Source organism: Parasteatoda tepidariorum, chromosome 3 (genome assembly GCF_043381705.1).
Source record: "Parasteatoda tepidariorum isolate YZ-2023 chromosome 3, CAS_Ptep_4.0, whole genome shotgun sequence".
NCBI classification, from domain to species: domain Eukaryota; kingdom Metazoa; phylum Arthropoda; class Arachnida; order Araneae; family Theridiidae; genus Parasteatoda; species Parasteatoda tepidariorum.
In genome coordinates this window covers 9,553,454-9,567,580 of record NC_092206.1, presented here as the reverse complement: position 1 = coordinate 9,567,580, position 14,127 = coordinate 9,553,454, and the positions used below count along the sequence as shown (strand labels likewise).

General features: G+C 30.5%; 1 protein-coding gene across 2 annotated transcripts in view; it reads right to left on the bottom strand.

Moving 5' to 3' along the window:
• Positions 1–11,857, bottom strand: part of LOC107441481 (transmembrane protein 62) — a 31,643-nt gene extending 19,786 nt beyond the window's left edge. Inside the window, exons 1-4 of one of the 2 annotated variants that reach the window (XR_011636344.1) lie at positions 11,374–11,736; positions 9,435–9,546; positions 7,291–7,428; positions 6,010–6,055 (exon numbers count right to left, since the gene is read on the bottom strand). Coding sequence is in view for 1 of the 2 variants with exons in the window: in XM_016054759.3 (XP_015910245.2) it covers positions 6,010–6,055; positions 7,291–7,428; positions 9,435–9,546; positions 11,374–11,556 (479 nt within the window). In the remaining variant the exon portion in view is untranslated. Of the gene's footprint in view, positions 1–6,009; positions 6,056–7,290; positions 7,429–9,434; positions 9,547–11,373 lie in introns of both variants that reach the window. The other variant, XM_016054759.3, reaches the window with a different exon arrangement.
• Positions 11,858–14,127: the final 2,270 nt, after the last annotated feature.

Here is a 14,127-nt window from a genome sequence, read left to right as displayed (position 1 = left end):
ATATATTTACTTAAAAAATATATTTATAAATAAATATACAAATATATTTTTTAATATATTTAAAAAATATATTAGAAAGTTTGATATAAATACATAATTCTAGATGCAGCTACAGATAAACGAATATAATTTTCCTATTAGCACAGATATNTAAAAAAAATATGCAAGAAAATTTTAGCATATATTTTGAAAAGAGGGGAGGAGTGGGGGAAGGAGGAGAGGGCCCATAAACGTCTGTGCCTAGGGCCTACGAAAGGTATAATCCGGCTCTTCTCCTGGTAAGTAAGTCTCCCGCAATTCACAAAAAGAAAGAAAGCAAAAGAAAAGACCTGTATGGTATGAGGACACATGGAGTTGATATATTCACAATTAATCATCTATCAAGTGTCTGAAAAAATGTTTCATTTACATAAATACCTCAAAGACTTTATTTCTGTGAATGAAAGAAACTTTCAGAAGGGAAGAAGCATTGAGAGCATTTAGGATGTCATTTCAGCTTGTGGGGTCACATAATCTGTGTTGTCCAGATGAAAAGATGCTGCAGTCCAAATTATTTCACAAGAGCAGTATCATTTTCTCTCCTTTCTTTGCAAAGATAAGACAAGGTGGCAGGAGAAAGATTGATTCTTCAATAGTGAAAAAGCTTAACAATGGTTATGGACAAGGCAAAAAATTTACATGCTTTAAAAATGGTTTAAAGCTGCAAAATTTTTTTTCTTGGAATTCAAAGCAAAAATAATTTTTTTTTCTTCTAATTTAGAAAAAATGGTGTCTGGTTTGAAGAGGTAGAAAATACCGTTTCAGGACAAAAATGACTGTCCATGTCTGGTTACGAGAGTGTCCATTTTGCGGAGAATGTACATAATGGTTCACAGGGAATTAAAAATATATCCGCATTGAGAGGTGTCCATAACATGAGGTTTAACTGTATATAAAATATGAATTCAAACAGGAAATATGTTGACATTTAGTAGATAAATATTAAAACATTTTAAGTAAATTTCTTTTTTTTATTTAGCATCGCCCATCTTAGAAACTAATATATTTAATTAGAATATATTTGAATTATATGAATAAATATTAGTTAGAAAGCCTAGGAATTACATGAGTATGCATGGGTGATTTTCTAATTAAACTATCCATATTTATAAAAGTTTTTACAAATTATATGAATCAAAATTTTTTTTTTACTCGTTTGCAACTTCTTAGAAGAAAATCGGAGAAATGGTACTGGAATTAAACATTACTATTTTGTAACCTGGAAGCAGGCCTGAACTCACTTCTTCGGGGGCTCTTGGCTGGGTACAAGAGAAGGTCCCCCAGAGAATGAATGCTCAATATAATGACTCCTGTTGTCCAAACGAAAAGGTACGTAAAACATGAAGTGGCTATATTTTGACTACGTAAACATCAACACAAATATTTACTTAGATTTCATTAATACTAGACTTATTTTGGCAATAACACACTACTCTTTTATCATACTCAGAAAGAAGAAATTGTTTCCTAGACTTTTGCGGGTTTCTACATAAATTTACGTAAAATTGCTAGATTTAAAAAGAAAATCAAAAAAATTTATATTTAATAAAAAAGGATATTAAGAATTGCGAATATAAGGGCAACTCTACAAAAGCATTTATAAATTATTTTTATTTGAAAAAATCAAGTGATTTAAATTATGCCAACTCTTATTACTCTCAGAACTATAAATGTGACTGAAAGGAAAAATACAAGACTAAGGGAATTTACAGGCCAATATTAATTAAAATTATAAGAAAAAAGTCGTAAAGAAAAATAAAGATATGCAAATAATATGAGTGCAATTAAATTTAAATTGTGTTTAATCAACATAAGAACATTTCTGAAACGCAAATAAAATATTATGAAAAACGCAAATAAAAAATTCACAAAAATGTAAACTTATGTTAAACATAACTAACAAAAAATCTAATAGGAAAGAAACAAACTAGAGTCAAATTTGCATTGGAAAGATTCGAAAAAATGGTGCATCTTAAAATATCTCAAATTTAATATAACTAGTACTACAAATGGAATGAAAGAAATTATCATCCCTCAAAACTGATAATAACAGAGAATAATTTTTCAGCCATTCAAAAAGAAATTAAGCAAGTGTGTAGAACAAATGCAGATCTAGCACGGCAGGGAGAGAAGTTTCTTCAACTGGTACATAGGCTGCACCAAACGCAATCAAAGGGTAAATTGAAAAGCATTGTTTAAGGAAGAAGAAAAAATAATGCGTGAAAAAATTGAGCACTCACAAGCAACCTTGTGTGTCTCTTCACTCCTATATGTCTGTATATATATGCGGGTGTGTATTTGTAGATACAATCAAAATAAAAGTACAAAATTCAAGATAAAATCAAAACATCTTGGAAAAAAAAACCAGATAGGGTAGGGTAACAAAAAAAAAAAAAGAAAAAAAAAAGAAGCCTGTGCATCAATCCACATGCTAACAAAAGATTTATCAAAATTCCATTTTTTTTAATAGTTAAAATATGAGGGCTGTTTTTGTAAGTAAGGGCAGTTTTGTTGTGTACACTAATAGGTGACATGTGTGTTGCATAGAGAACTTGCATTGTGTCCTGGCATTCCTTGGGAACAACTGTGCTTAGTTACAGCTGTGTAGATAACATCTACGGTCAGTTTCATGTTGTTAAAATGTTCAAGTTTAACAAATTATCCGCCGTGTATGAGGTTAGGTTCAGTGATGCATTTTTAGTTGGCAAAACACCTGTCTGCTGCATACATTCACCGGCACATTTGTGAAGTTCACGAAGCTTCCAAACAGCATGCCGACACGAAATTTTGCTACTTTATGACAACGACTCTCTTCACAGCTCAGTTCCGAGCTTTATTGGACTCTTTTAGCTGGGAAGTTCTCGACCACACCACAATACAGCCCAGACCTTGCGCTAAGTGATTTTAATCTTTTCCGATGTTTCAAACATGATTTTGGCGGCCACCAGTACAAAGATGGTGAAGACATGAAAAAGGTCATGACCTCTTAGTTATCAAAGCAGGTGGCAAATTACTATGAAGAGGGTATTCCAAATTTAGTTGTAAGGTATGATATGCATTTAAGCAAACTTGACAACTATTTTGAAAAAAAGTGAAACAAATGTAGAATCAAAAATTAATTTGTTTCAAGAAAATTTTCTTTTGTTTTTATTTTCAAACCGCCCTTACTTAAAAACAGCTCTTGTAATATAATAGAATGTGTGTAAAGATTCCTTCCCTGAAAAGGAAGAATAAATAATAGTCATACATAAAATTTAGTAATTGAAATGCATGAAGCAGAAATTTTTTTAAAAAATTATTATTGTGTTTAAACGTTTTTTTGGTCTTCTGATTTGCTTTTACATCCGTTTACATGCATATGCGCGTGTTAAAATATTAAAAATAAAAACTGAAAAATCCTTAGAAATATACAAAACAGCCTAATTAAAAAGCAGTAAAAATAAGTTTTTCAAGAAATGATTATTATTTGCAGAAAATAAAAACTATGCGGATGGTATAATGTAAGGTTGAAAAAGATACGTCGAAACAAAATGGATTATTTTTCTTTGATACATGATAACAAATATTTTATGCTTCTTTTTATAACTTTTTATTAATTACTTATCAGTTTTTTTACTTATATCATTTTTGATTGTTCTATGACTTTATAAATTGCCTGCACATTTAGAATTAATATTTTTTTGAGACTTTTATAATTTTTATAACTATATTTTGTCATATATTTCAGATTCAATAATACTTAGCATATTTAGTGCAAATTATTAAAACTAGGTTTCATTAATTATTTTCAAACATTGATTTCACACACGTAGATAAAAACATACATATTTCTGGGTGTTCTGATTTAAAATGAATAAATTGTAAGATGTAAGTTGATCCCTATTATCTTGTAATTATCTATTAGCTATTTTCATTTAATCTAGGTCAATATTTAGAATGTTTATTCTAGATATTTCACAATGAAACTAGAAAAAAAAAAGTTTAAAATTAAAGACGGCAAAGAAGAAAGTCTTTTCGAAACTAATGCTTACATTACTCAGTTTTTCTTGGACCATATGACATCCCTAAAAGCAACGCTACCCGAGTGGCAGAGTTAAGACCGATTTTATCAGTTCAGATTTTTTCTCTTAGTATTATAAAAATATAAAGTTAACACAATGAATTGTTTTTGAAAAAATGTTTTTTAAAAATTTTAATATTTCTTCCAAATTCTTGATACAATCTATTTCTTTAAAAAATGCTAACTTTTCAATTAAAACATTTAAATTATTGTCCTATGTTTATTCCTTTATTGAGTTTTTTTTTTTTTAAATTCTTTATGCATTTTTAAAACTTTTAGGTGAGGGAGCAACAATTATAATTTAAAACTAAGACTAAATTTTAATTTTAAAGTTCTTCTGGTCATTGATTTGTATACTTCAATGTATTGTCTTAATGAAAAAATTATCCACATTAAGTTAATTAGGAGATCAATTTTTAATGCATAAGAGGCATCAAGGAAATGACCCAGATATCTTTCAGGTTTTGAGAAAGGTTTCATAGTCTTAGTGCTGACTAATATTGATTATTTATATTTTTTTCACTCTATATGAAGAATGTATATTCAATCAGTTTAAAAATGTTGAAAAAAAAACATCTCTTAATTCTTAGTAATTGCCTGTTTCGCTTTTAAGATATTGCTATGAATGATAAAACTATCAAGTAAAAAAAAAAAAACCATTAAGGAACAAATAAAATTTTCTCCCACTCTGATCTAGATCACTGCAGGGGAGAAGAATAGGCCCGATTGAACGAAAGAGGTTTAGGGGTAATTCAGGCAGCTCAGGAGAAATTTTTGTTCTGCCTAAACTAACTTACTGTCAAAAAAGAAAAATAATATTTTAAGTTATATTAAAAACAACATAAATACCATTATATGTCAATTTGAATTCATTAAGTTTTATAAATTATTACTATTTCATTAGATTTTAATTCTTATTTTTTATACACATTCTGTTTATTCATGAATTGTGTAAAATTAAGTTCTTTGTTAAAAAAAATGTCAAAAATTAGTTAAAATGTGAATATTAATATTTCAATTAATCTAATCTTCAATTAATCAAATCTATTTGAACTTGGCTTTCTAAAAATATAAATATATATTTTTTATTGGTCGTTGAACAGCGGACTCAATTTTAGGTTTAGGACTACCAATGTTCAATTCCATAGCCTTTAATTTTGAACCAATTCAGAAGACAAGGAAATTCCTGGATTGGTAACCCCTGAGATATCGATTTGTTAGGGGAACATGGAGGACTTTGCGACTAGGCATATTTAACACGCATCAGTCACCATGTACTACACGGGGAGTCTTCGGCCGGCGGGTATGTAACCCACGAACTCTTGGACATGGGCCCAGTGCCCTACCAATCAGGCTATCCCGGCCCTTGTAAAAATATTTGGTATATAAAACTAAACTAAACTCAGCGGCGCGACAGCCCTTGAGGGCCAAGGCCTACTGTGCCCATCTCAGTTTTCTTGACCTTGGGCTCTGGGGTGCAGGAGCAGATGTTCCGGTGAGGTGGCAAGCCGAACGCGGAACCCCCAGTGTTTAGTTCCCAAGCAAGCTTGGTACTCATTTATCGACCCACTGAAGGGATGAAACACTGAGTCAGCCTTGCCCGGCCCGAGGATCGAACCAGGAACCTGTGGCACAACAGCGTGAAGCGCTACCGCTCAGCCACTGGGCGTCATTTGGTATATCATTTAACTAAAAAAGCACAATAATTTTGGGGGAAACTTCAAACCAATATAATTGCGTTCGGAGAAATATTAGGCTCTAAAAATTTGCTGCACCCTTAAACCATTGTGACAGAACTATTCATATGATTAAGTAACACTATCGCAAAAAGGAATATGCAATAAAAAATAAAATACCATAAGTAAAATTATGAAAAAAAGGATTTTTTGAAAATGTAACATTATTCTTACCTGAAAAAATTACTTCGATCATCTGAAGTAAGGACGTTAAAATTATCTACAACATGAAAGATAAAAGAATCTTACGAAACAGCAATAAATAATTCAGTATTCTGCAAACCTAAAAATAATTTAGGTTAAACACATTTTAATAAAAAACAAGAAATGTGAACAGTGCTTAAAGCAAATAAACCTCAAATAACTTTTAACTAATTTATTGGATTTAAATATACTGAGAAACCTCACCGTTGAACCTTAATTTTGCTAAAAACTAGTACAGAAAAAATTTTAAATTGAAAAAATCAAATCAAAAATGTACTATTTCAAATTTTTTTTTTAAACAGATTCAAAAATATGGAAGAAAGGAAACAATCTGGGAGTCAAAAATTATCAAAGATAGGGGAGATTCAAACTAGACTCCCAGGTTAAGAAACTGCAAACTTTTTTGTGTGTATAATTTTTTATCCAGGGTGCGTAGCCAAATCTTGCAACTTTTAAAATTTCAAAACTTTTAAGTACTTTTTAAGCACTCAAAAAACATTTTTAAACACTATATACATTAACAAAATGCAAAATAATAGACTTTACATGATCAAGATCAAATAACTAGTTTTTGATTAACTCTTCTTTTGATTATATCAGCCATTAAAAAATGATCAAAAGATTTCAGAGGGTGGAAAATGAAGCTTAAAATTAAAAATATCATGCAAGAGTTGCATGTGAGAGTGCAATAATTTCACAGAAACCAGCTCACTCTATGCATATGTGGACACAACTATTTCATCAAACCTGTGAAATGACTGGCACTTTCATATACTAAGGACCGAAGGTACGCTGAAATAGACTGCGGTTAAATGAATTGTGAAAACATTGAATAGAACAATGTGGAAAGCATACTTTTGCATAATACGAGGTAAAAATTGATATGGCAAAGAAAAAAAATAATTTTCAAAAAGGGAAAATTAAGCACTTTTTAAAAACACCCAATGAAAAAAAATCACCTTTAAGGGCTTTTAAAAAAAGAAAATCGATAATAAGCATTTTTAAGCACTTTTTAAAAACGCTACGCACCATGTTATCTACCAATGTGCTAATTTAGATGTATGCATGCTAGATTTAGTTTAATTTTCACAATAATAGTATCAGTTATGGCTGTGTTAGGGTTGTAAACAAACTTAAATTTAAGCAGATTGGTTAGGTAAATTCTATTAGCTGGATACATAGTAATAATGACTTAGTTATTTTTCCTACCAAACAGGAATTAAAAACTTAAAATTTTCTCAGATGCATTACCATGATTGCCCCTGATATCAAGCCAAGTTGTCATGTTGGTCACAGCAGATTCCTGTAAAATTTGTTGATACATCTGCCATTCTTCGATGAATTGTTCTGAGCCCAAAAGATCCTGAGTTCTTGAATCCACCAAATCGCCTAGAAATGAATTGCAGAAGAATAGAATATCAAAGATAAAAAAGTTATTATTATTTTTTTTTAAACAGTAATACAGTTTAACATATCTGGAATTTTTAATCAAATTGCATAAGCATTCAATGAATTATTTGAGGGGGAAATACTGTCCACTACACTTGATCAAAAGAATATTTTAATCCCAAAGCACAATTGGATAACTACCTGTTTTAGCTGATGTAGCTTTGAGCTTTACACACTCGAATGGGTAAGTAAGAGTTGGAAAAAAAATGCTGGATGGAAATTTCAAAATTGGCTTAAGCATGTTGGAGGAAGATAATTTTCAGATCCTGAGGGATTATGATTTCTATTTGTAAATCCATTTTTTTTTCACTATTCGATAGATTGATGACTTTGTTCTCAGCTTTTATAAGAAAAAAGAAGCTTATGTCCATACGTTCAACCATGACAGCTTAACTTATTAATAGTAAACTTAAGCTGCAATATAACTTATTTCATACTATAAATACAATTGTCCCAACTTTTAAAAATAAAAATATTTTTATCACTTTTTTTTCTTTCAAAGAATCACTTAATAGTCTTGAATAGTATGCACAAAATTGCGAGTCAAATTTTAAAATATGCCTCTATTAAAAACACAATGTATTTTTAACATGTTTATGCAACCAAAGTATTAAAATAATCTATAATTTCAAAAGTTTCGACAGCAAACTTATTCATGGTTCAAATAAATGCTTTTCATGATTTCAATAAAGAATAATCTTTAATAATTTTGTTTTCTTCTTTAGCCACTTAATAGATTCTTTCACTTTAAGTATTATTTTATAAATTCAAAAACCAATATTTTTGTCTATAATTTTTATCTACCATTCGTTTACCAAAAATGCAATTGTTGCTATGCATCAGACAAAACCTAATTCTTACAAAAATATCAAGCGCCTGCCCGACTGAATTAGGGTCAGTGGCAAATTCTAGAGATGGTTCTGCACATCGGAACTGGTAAATTCTGTTACTAGAAGCAAAAGTCATCCTATTTTAGCATTCGAATTTTACAGGCAAGAAATTCAAACATTATACAGATGAAGTTGACTGAAGAATCATTGATTATAATTGCTTGCTTTGTTTTAAAAAATAAAATACTGATATAAGTAAAAATTGTTTTTATACTGTATAACTAATAAGCACATCCTTAAAGTTATGATTTTTTAAAGTCTGATGATTTCACTGACATCAAAGGTTTTTATCACAGAGAATTAATGAGATAGTCAATGTATGGAAATTATTTAATGGCCAAAATAGACTGGAAAAAGAAAGAAAAAAAAAACTGAGAAAAAAAGTTAAATGAAATTTTCAAATTATAACTTTTTCCATTCGCCATAACACCTTTAAATGACATCCATCTAGTTTTATGTTTATTTAAATATGAGTACGTTTACAACTTATTAAATATGAAGCTCGTGCAAATAAATAATGATGAAACACTTATCCCGTTCTGCTAAGAGTTATCCAGAAAATTGATTTTCTCCCTGATCTAATTAATTTATTCTTCATTTGATAAATAACTGACTAACTAGGTCTGAGTCTTTACAAATTCATAAGGATGTTCTTTAATTAAACTATAATTTAATTAAACTATAATTTATATTATTTTTTTGTATTTTGCCTTCAATACTAAACTTATAAATTAAGTTGCAGTAGGTTGTTTAGCCATATTAGCATAGCGGGGTTACCATTAAAAAGCAAATGGGTTTCTCAATTTGTTTATTTTTGCATTCAAAAGCAAAATTTCTCATTAAAATTTATACCAATATATTTATATAGTTTACGTATAATATATGTAACTTATATGTACTTATAATTAAACTAATAATAACTTATATGTATATATAATTTGATGCAGTCAATCTACAGACATGTTTACGCAACTTTTAATTTTAATTTGAATTTCACAAATTTATCACATATTAATCAACTAATGATATATTATAGATAACGATATTTTATCTTACCTGTAGCAAGAACAACAAAAGGTTTTATGTTAGAAACTGTTTCTGTGCAAAATTTTTTCAGATCTGGACCGCGATGAGGATCATGAAACAAGCTTAAGTGTAAATCTGATATCTAGACAAAGAATAAAATAAACATTCATCTTAGTAACATAAAAGTTAGAGTAAAAAAATATATTCATTACATCCAGCTTTTGTACTTTTTTGTGTCAACTATCATCACCAAAGAGTTCTTCTTGCTGAAATAATAAAAATCGTTGCTTGCTCGGGGGCAATTATACCCTTCGAGTTAGTCTCTGCGATGTTATTGGGTTATTTAGGACTATTGCCCGGTTATTCAACACACTTACGGATAGGGTTGTGCAGTCGGAATCAGAGCTAGGCAGATTTTCTGGTTAAAGTAGTCAGCGTTATGGAGTCACTAAAAATGCGTAAACGAGAATTCCAATTTTCATGTAAACTACAATCACCAAGGTGCCAAAAAGATTTAAACATGCAATTTTTTAAAAAAACAAACAAACAAAACATGCAGATGTTTGCCCGGGGGTGGCCACAAGTTATCTCTTTTGAGTTGGTCCCTTTCAGTGATGTTTCTTTTCTTTTTTGTTTCTCGCGGGTTGCTGCCCGGAAGTTGCCAAGACTTGGCAATTGTTCTACCACAGATCATCATATGGAAATCTCCCCTTTTTAATATTCACCCAACACCCCGATTTGAAATAGTTAAAAAAACAATCATAGTCGCTGCCATTGCTCCAGGCGAATGGCATGGAGACTTTTTTTATAGAAAGACTATAAAATTTTTTAAAACTATTTTATATATTATAATAATTATATTATAACTGTCGTTGAACAGCCGACCCAATTTTTGGGTTTATGACTATTAATGTTTAACTCCGTAGCCCTGTAGCTTTGAACCCAATGCAGAAGACAAGGGAACTCCTGGATCAAGAAGTGGGAGAAATTTTGCTTTTGTGGAGGACTTTTTTTGATGGAACTAACCTGCATTTGCGTAACATGAAGAGGAAGACCACGAGAACCTCCCAGGGTTAGCCTGATGGACATTTCATGCGAGCACTATGGTGGGTGTAAGCCGGATGCAGATCCGTATCGACCAACCATCGCCGGGATTCGAACCCGGTTCACTTCATTGGAAAGCGAAAGCTCTATCCCCTGAGCCATCACGGCTCGATACATAGATATTTTTGTAAGTTTGATGATAAATAAACATTAATCAATATTAACACAATGCTAATTGTTGATGAGTTAACTCGCCTTTTCATGCCCTAATGTTGTTAACTATAAAAAATTAACTTGTCATTGCTCCTGCATTATCTATATCAATTTAAGAAACGCGAGGCGATATCGAATATTGCAACAGCTTTGAATCTTGCGTTTAATATCTTTTCAGTATAAATAAAATTTATGGGAGTTTATATTTAGAATGTTTCACTTCATTTTCATATTCAATTACCAAATAATAGCTGGTGACATTGTATACTAAGTAAATTTGGTTCTCAATAAAATGTGTTTAACATATAGTCACTGTTAGTATTTCTTGTTGATATTATTTATTTTTTGTTATTCCCCCTTCTTTTTTGTTAATATCATTACTTTCCTGTTGACAAATTAGCATTAATATTAAAACATTTCAGTTAAAGAGTTTTTAAAAGATTGGAAAAAACACAACAGAAATCTATTACTTTTTGGAGTAAAAAAATTACCCTATCATAAACTACTACCTGGTCTAATAACGGCCTCAAACTTCACCTATTTTAATTCTTGATAGAGTGAGAATATCAACTGACGACAAGATTATTCATTTAAGCTAAAAGTCCGAAAACACTGCACTCCAGTTGTTTTGCAAAATTTTTCTCGTACAACACATCAATAATTCACAAGACATAAAATATTCAGTAAAATAATCTATAACAGAGTTAATTACTTGCAAAAACCAAACAGTATGCTTCAGACTGGAGCCTGGATACATGTCGTCTTCCATTTGCTTCTTAATATCGTCATATTCAATGTCATTACTAACATGAACAATATTCTGAAGCTTTGCAACAAGAGTCGATATCACAGTCAGAGTTGCTAAAGTAAAGAGAGTAACTTTTGACAAAGACATATTTAAACTTTCTTCCCAAATTTTGCAAAGACTTAATGAGAAAAATACTGCTAATAAAAATTAATAATAATAATTAAACAAAACAAAAAGAAACTGCGTCTAAGATAAAAAGTTATTGCAGAAAAACAACACAAACAGAAAATTGTTTTTGCGGTTTAGAAATAATGCGTTGCCATGTTTGGAAAGCGCATGAGAAAAACTAAAAGTGAAAATTTTAAAACAGGAAAAATTAAATAAATAAAAATGTTGAATTTAAGGTTATATTTAATTTCTTTTTTATTTAAACAAAAAATTATGTGTTAGGAGATTAATCAGTTGACGTTAAAAGGTATAAAATTTTAATGCAGCATAATGAATAAGCTATAAAAGGGGTACCCGTAAAAGGAAGTGAATAACTTCTTAGACTATCTCTGCTTGCAACACCAAATTGATTTACTAATTACCAATTAATTGATTTTTTCGCGTGATTAGCGTGTTTTTGTATATAGCAAGGATAAATTTTCGATCCCGTCTAAAGTTGACGGCTCATTTGTAGACTCGGCCTTGGTTTGCGTTCGAGCTTTTTCTGAAGTTTAAAATTAAAATTTAAGCTAATATAATTCTTACGACCAGAACGTGATAATGGCAGGGGAGCAAGGGGCATGTAGCGTATCTACCACTACAAAATTACAACTACAATTCACTAGTATATAAGACATGTTAACTCGACTCTATGTTGGGGTACCTTTTCATAGATGAAGGTTGACATGGTCTGTAACTACTCTCCCCACATTGGTGACTCGGACGTGATGTGAACACGCCTACCTTGGCAAGAACGCCCACTTTGATCTGGATACGCCTACATCGGCAGTAACGCCTACTTCGTTGGATGGTCCACATTGANAAGAAATGCTTAAAAAAATTCAGTTTCGCTGTTGTTTTCAATACTATTTCTTCCCAAATTAATACTTGAAAATGAATGTTTCCTAGAGTTTTAAATCTTTCTCATAAATAACCATTTATAATAATTAGTCTGAAAGCTACAATTTATGAAAGCTATTATTTTATAATGCATATGAACCAAACGTTCAATGCAGTAGGAATAAATGTATTGTTCATCAGCTTGGATTTGTTTAGAAAAACGTTTATATCGGGTTCAGTTCAATGTTCGGAGTGGTTTCAAGCCATTTATAGTATTCCATCCAATAAAGTGGATGACCCAATAACATTCAGCTTAAATTTGCTTATGTAGTGTGTCTACCACTACGAAATTCCAATTCCAATTCACTAGTATATATGACTTGTTAACTCGATTCTAGTTTTGGGTACCTTTTCATAGATGAAGGTTGACATGGTCTGTAACTACTCTCCCCACAGGGCAGTTGCCCTGGGCCCAGCATCAGAGGGGGCCCTCAAAAGGAATAGAAAGTTTATTTTAGGTTTCCTTCTTTAATGGAATTTTTATACACAAAATATTAGTACAGTTTAAAATCCGTCAGTTTTATGTTAGCTTCTTCTTTATTCTATCGTATTAACAAAAAAAAAATCTATGTTTCGTAAATCCATGGCTTTCTAGTGCGGAATTCAGCTAAATTTTCGTAATTACGATGGACAAATTTGGCCATTCATTTTTACATATCGCAAAATGCGATATGTTTACAAAAATACAGGCTTCTGAATGGCTTAAGTAAATCATCGTAATTGCGAAAATTTAGCTAACTAGATGACAAACTAGATGACGAAATTAACAATCAGAAAACTCCATTCGACACGATGGACACAGAATTGTCAGAAAATCAATAAAATGGACAGAACGATATTTCGTCTGACCATTGGATAAGGAGGGGACTTCAGAGCTATTTCAGGTTTTTTTTAATTTTCTTGTTATAACATGTATAATGAGGTGAAAAATTTAAATAACCTCCATAAAGTTCAATTCTTCATTATTGAACAGTTAAGCAGAGGGGGGCCGAATAAAGTGTAATATTGCATCAAGCTACAAAAACGTACTTTGATACATAATTTGCCGACTTCAAGGTAAAAGATGCATTACATTTTTAAGTATGTTATTTTCAATGACAAAATACAAAATTTAAATTAAATTGGTGAATTTCGTAAATCCACGGCATGGAGAAATTAAGTTTATAATTTGTTAACTCGAAAATAACTCGATCTACTTCGATCAAATTTTGTATTTAAAAATTGCTTACTTTAAAATGGTGTTAAAATTTGTATACATCACAATTAAAAAATGTCTCGACTACTTTTAGATGAAATAATTAATAATTATTAATTTTTTTTTAATTGAAATTGTTTATAGATTAACGGATTTTATAATTGTGTGCAAAAATGTTTTGATTTGCTTAAAAATTTCTCCTGCATTATAATTTGCTTTAATTTTATTTAAGAAAAATATTTGTTACTTGTATTGATGTTCTTTATTACATTTAAGGAGCATCGACATTTTTTAAGTGCTTAGGGCCCCTGAGGTTCTTTATCCGGTTCAAACAAAATTTCAACATATTTTTACAAATATAGCATAATTTAATGCTTTTTTTCTCGCCTTAATAGATGCAAATATTAGTTAAAAGA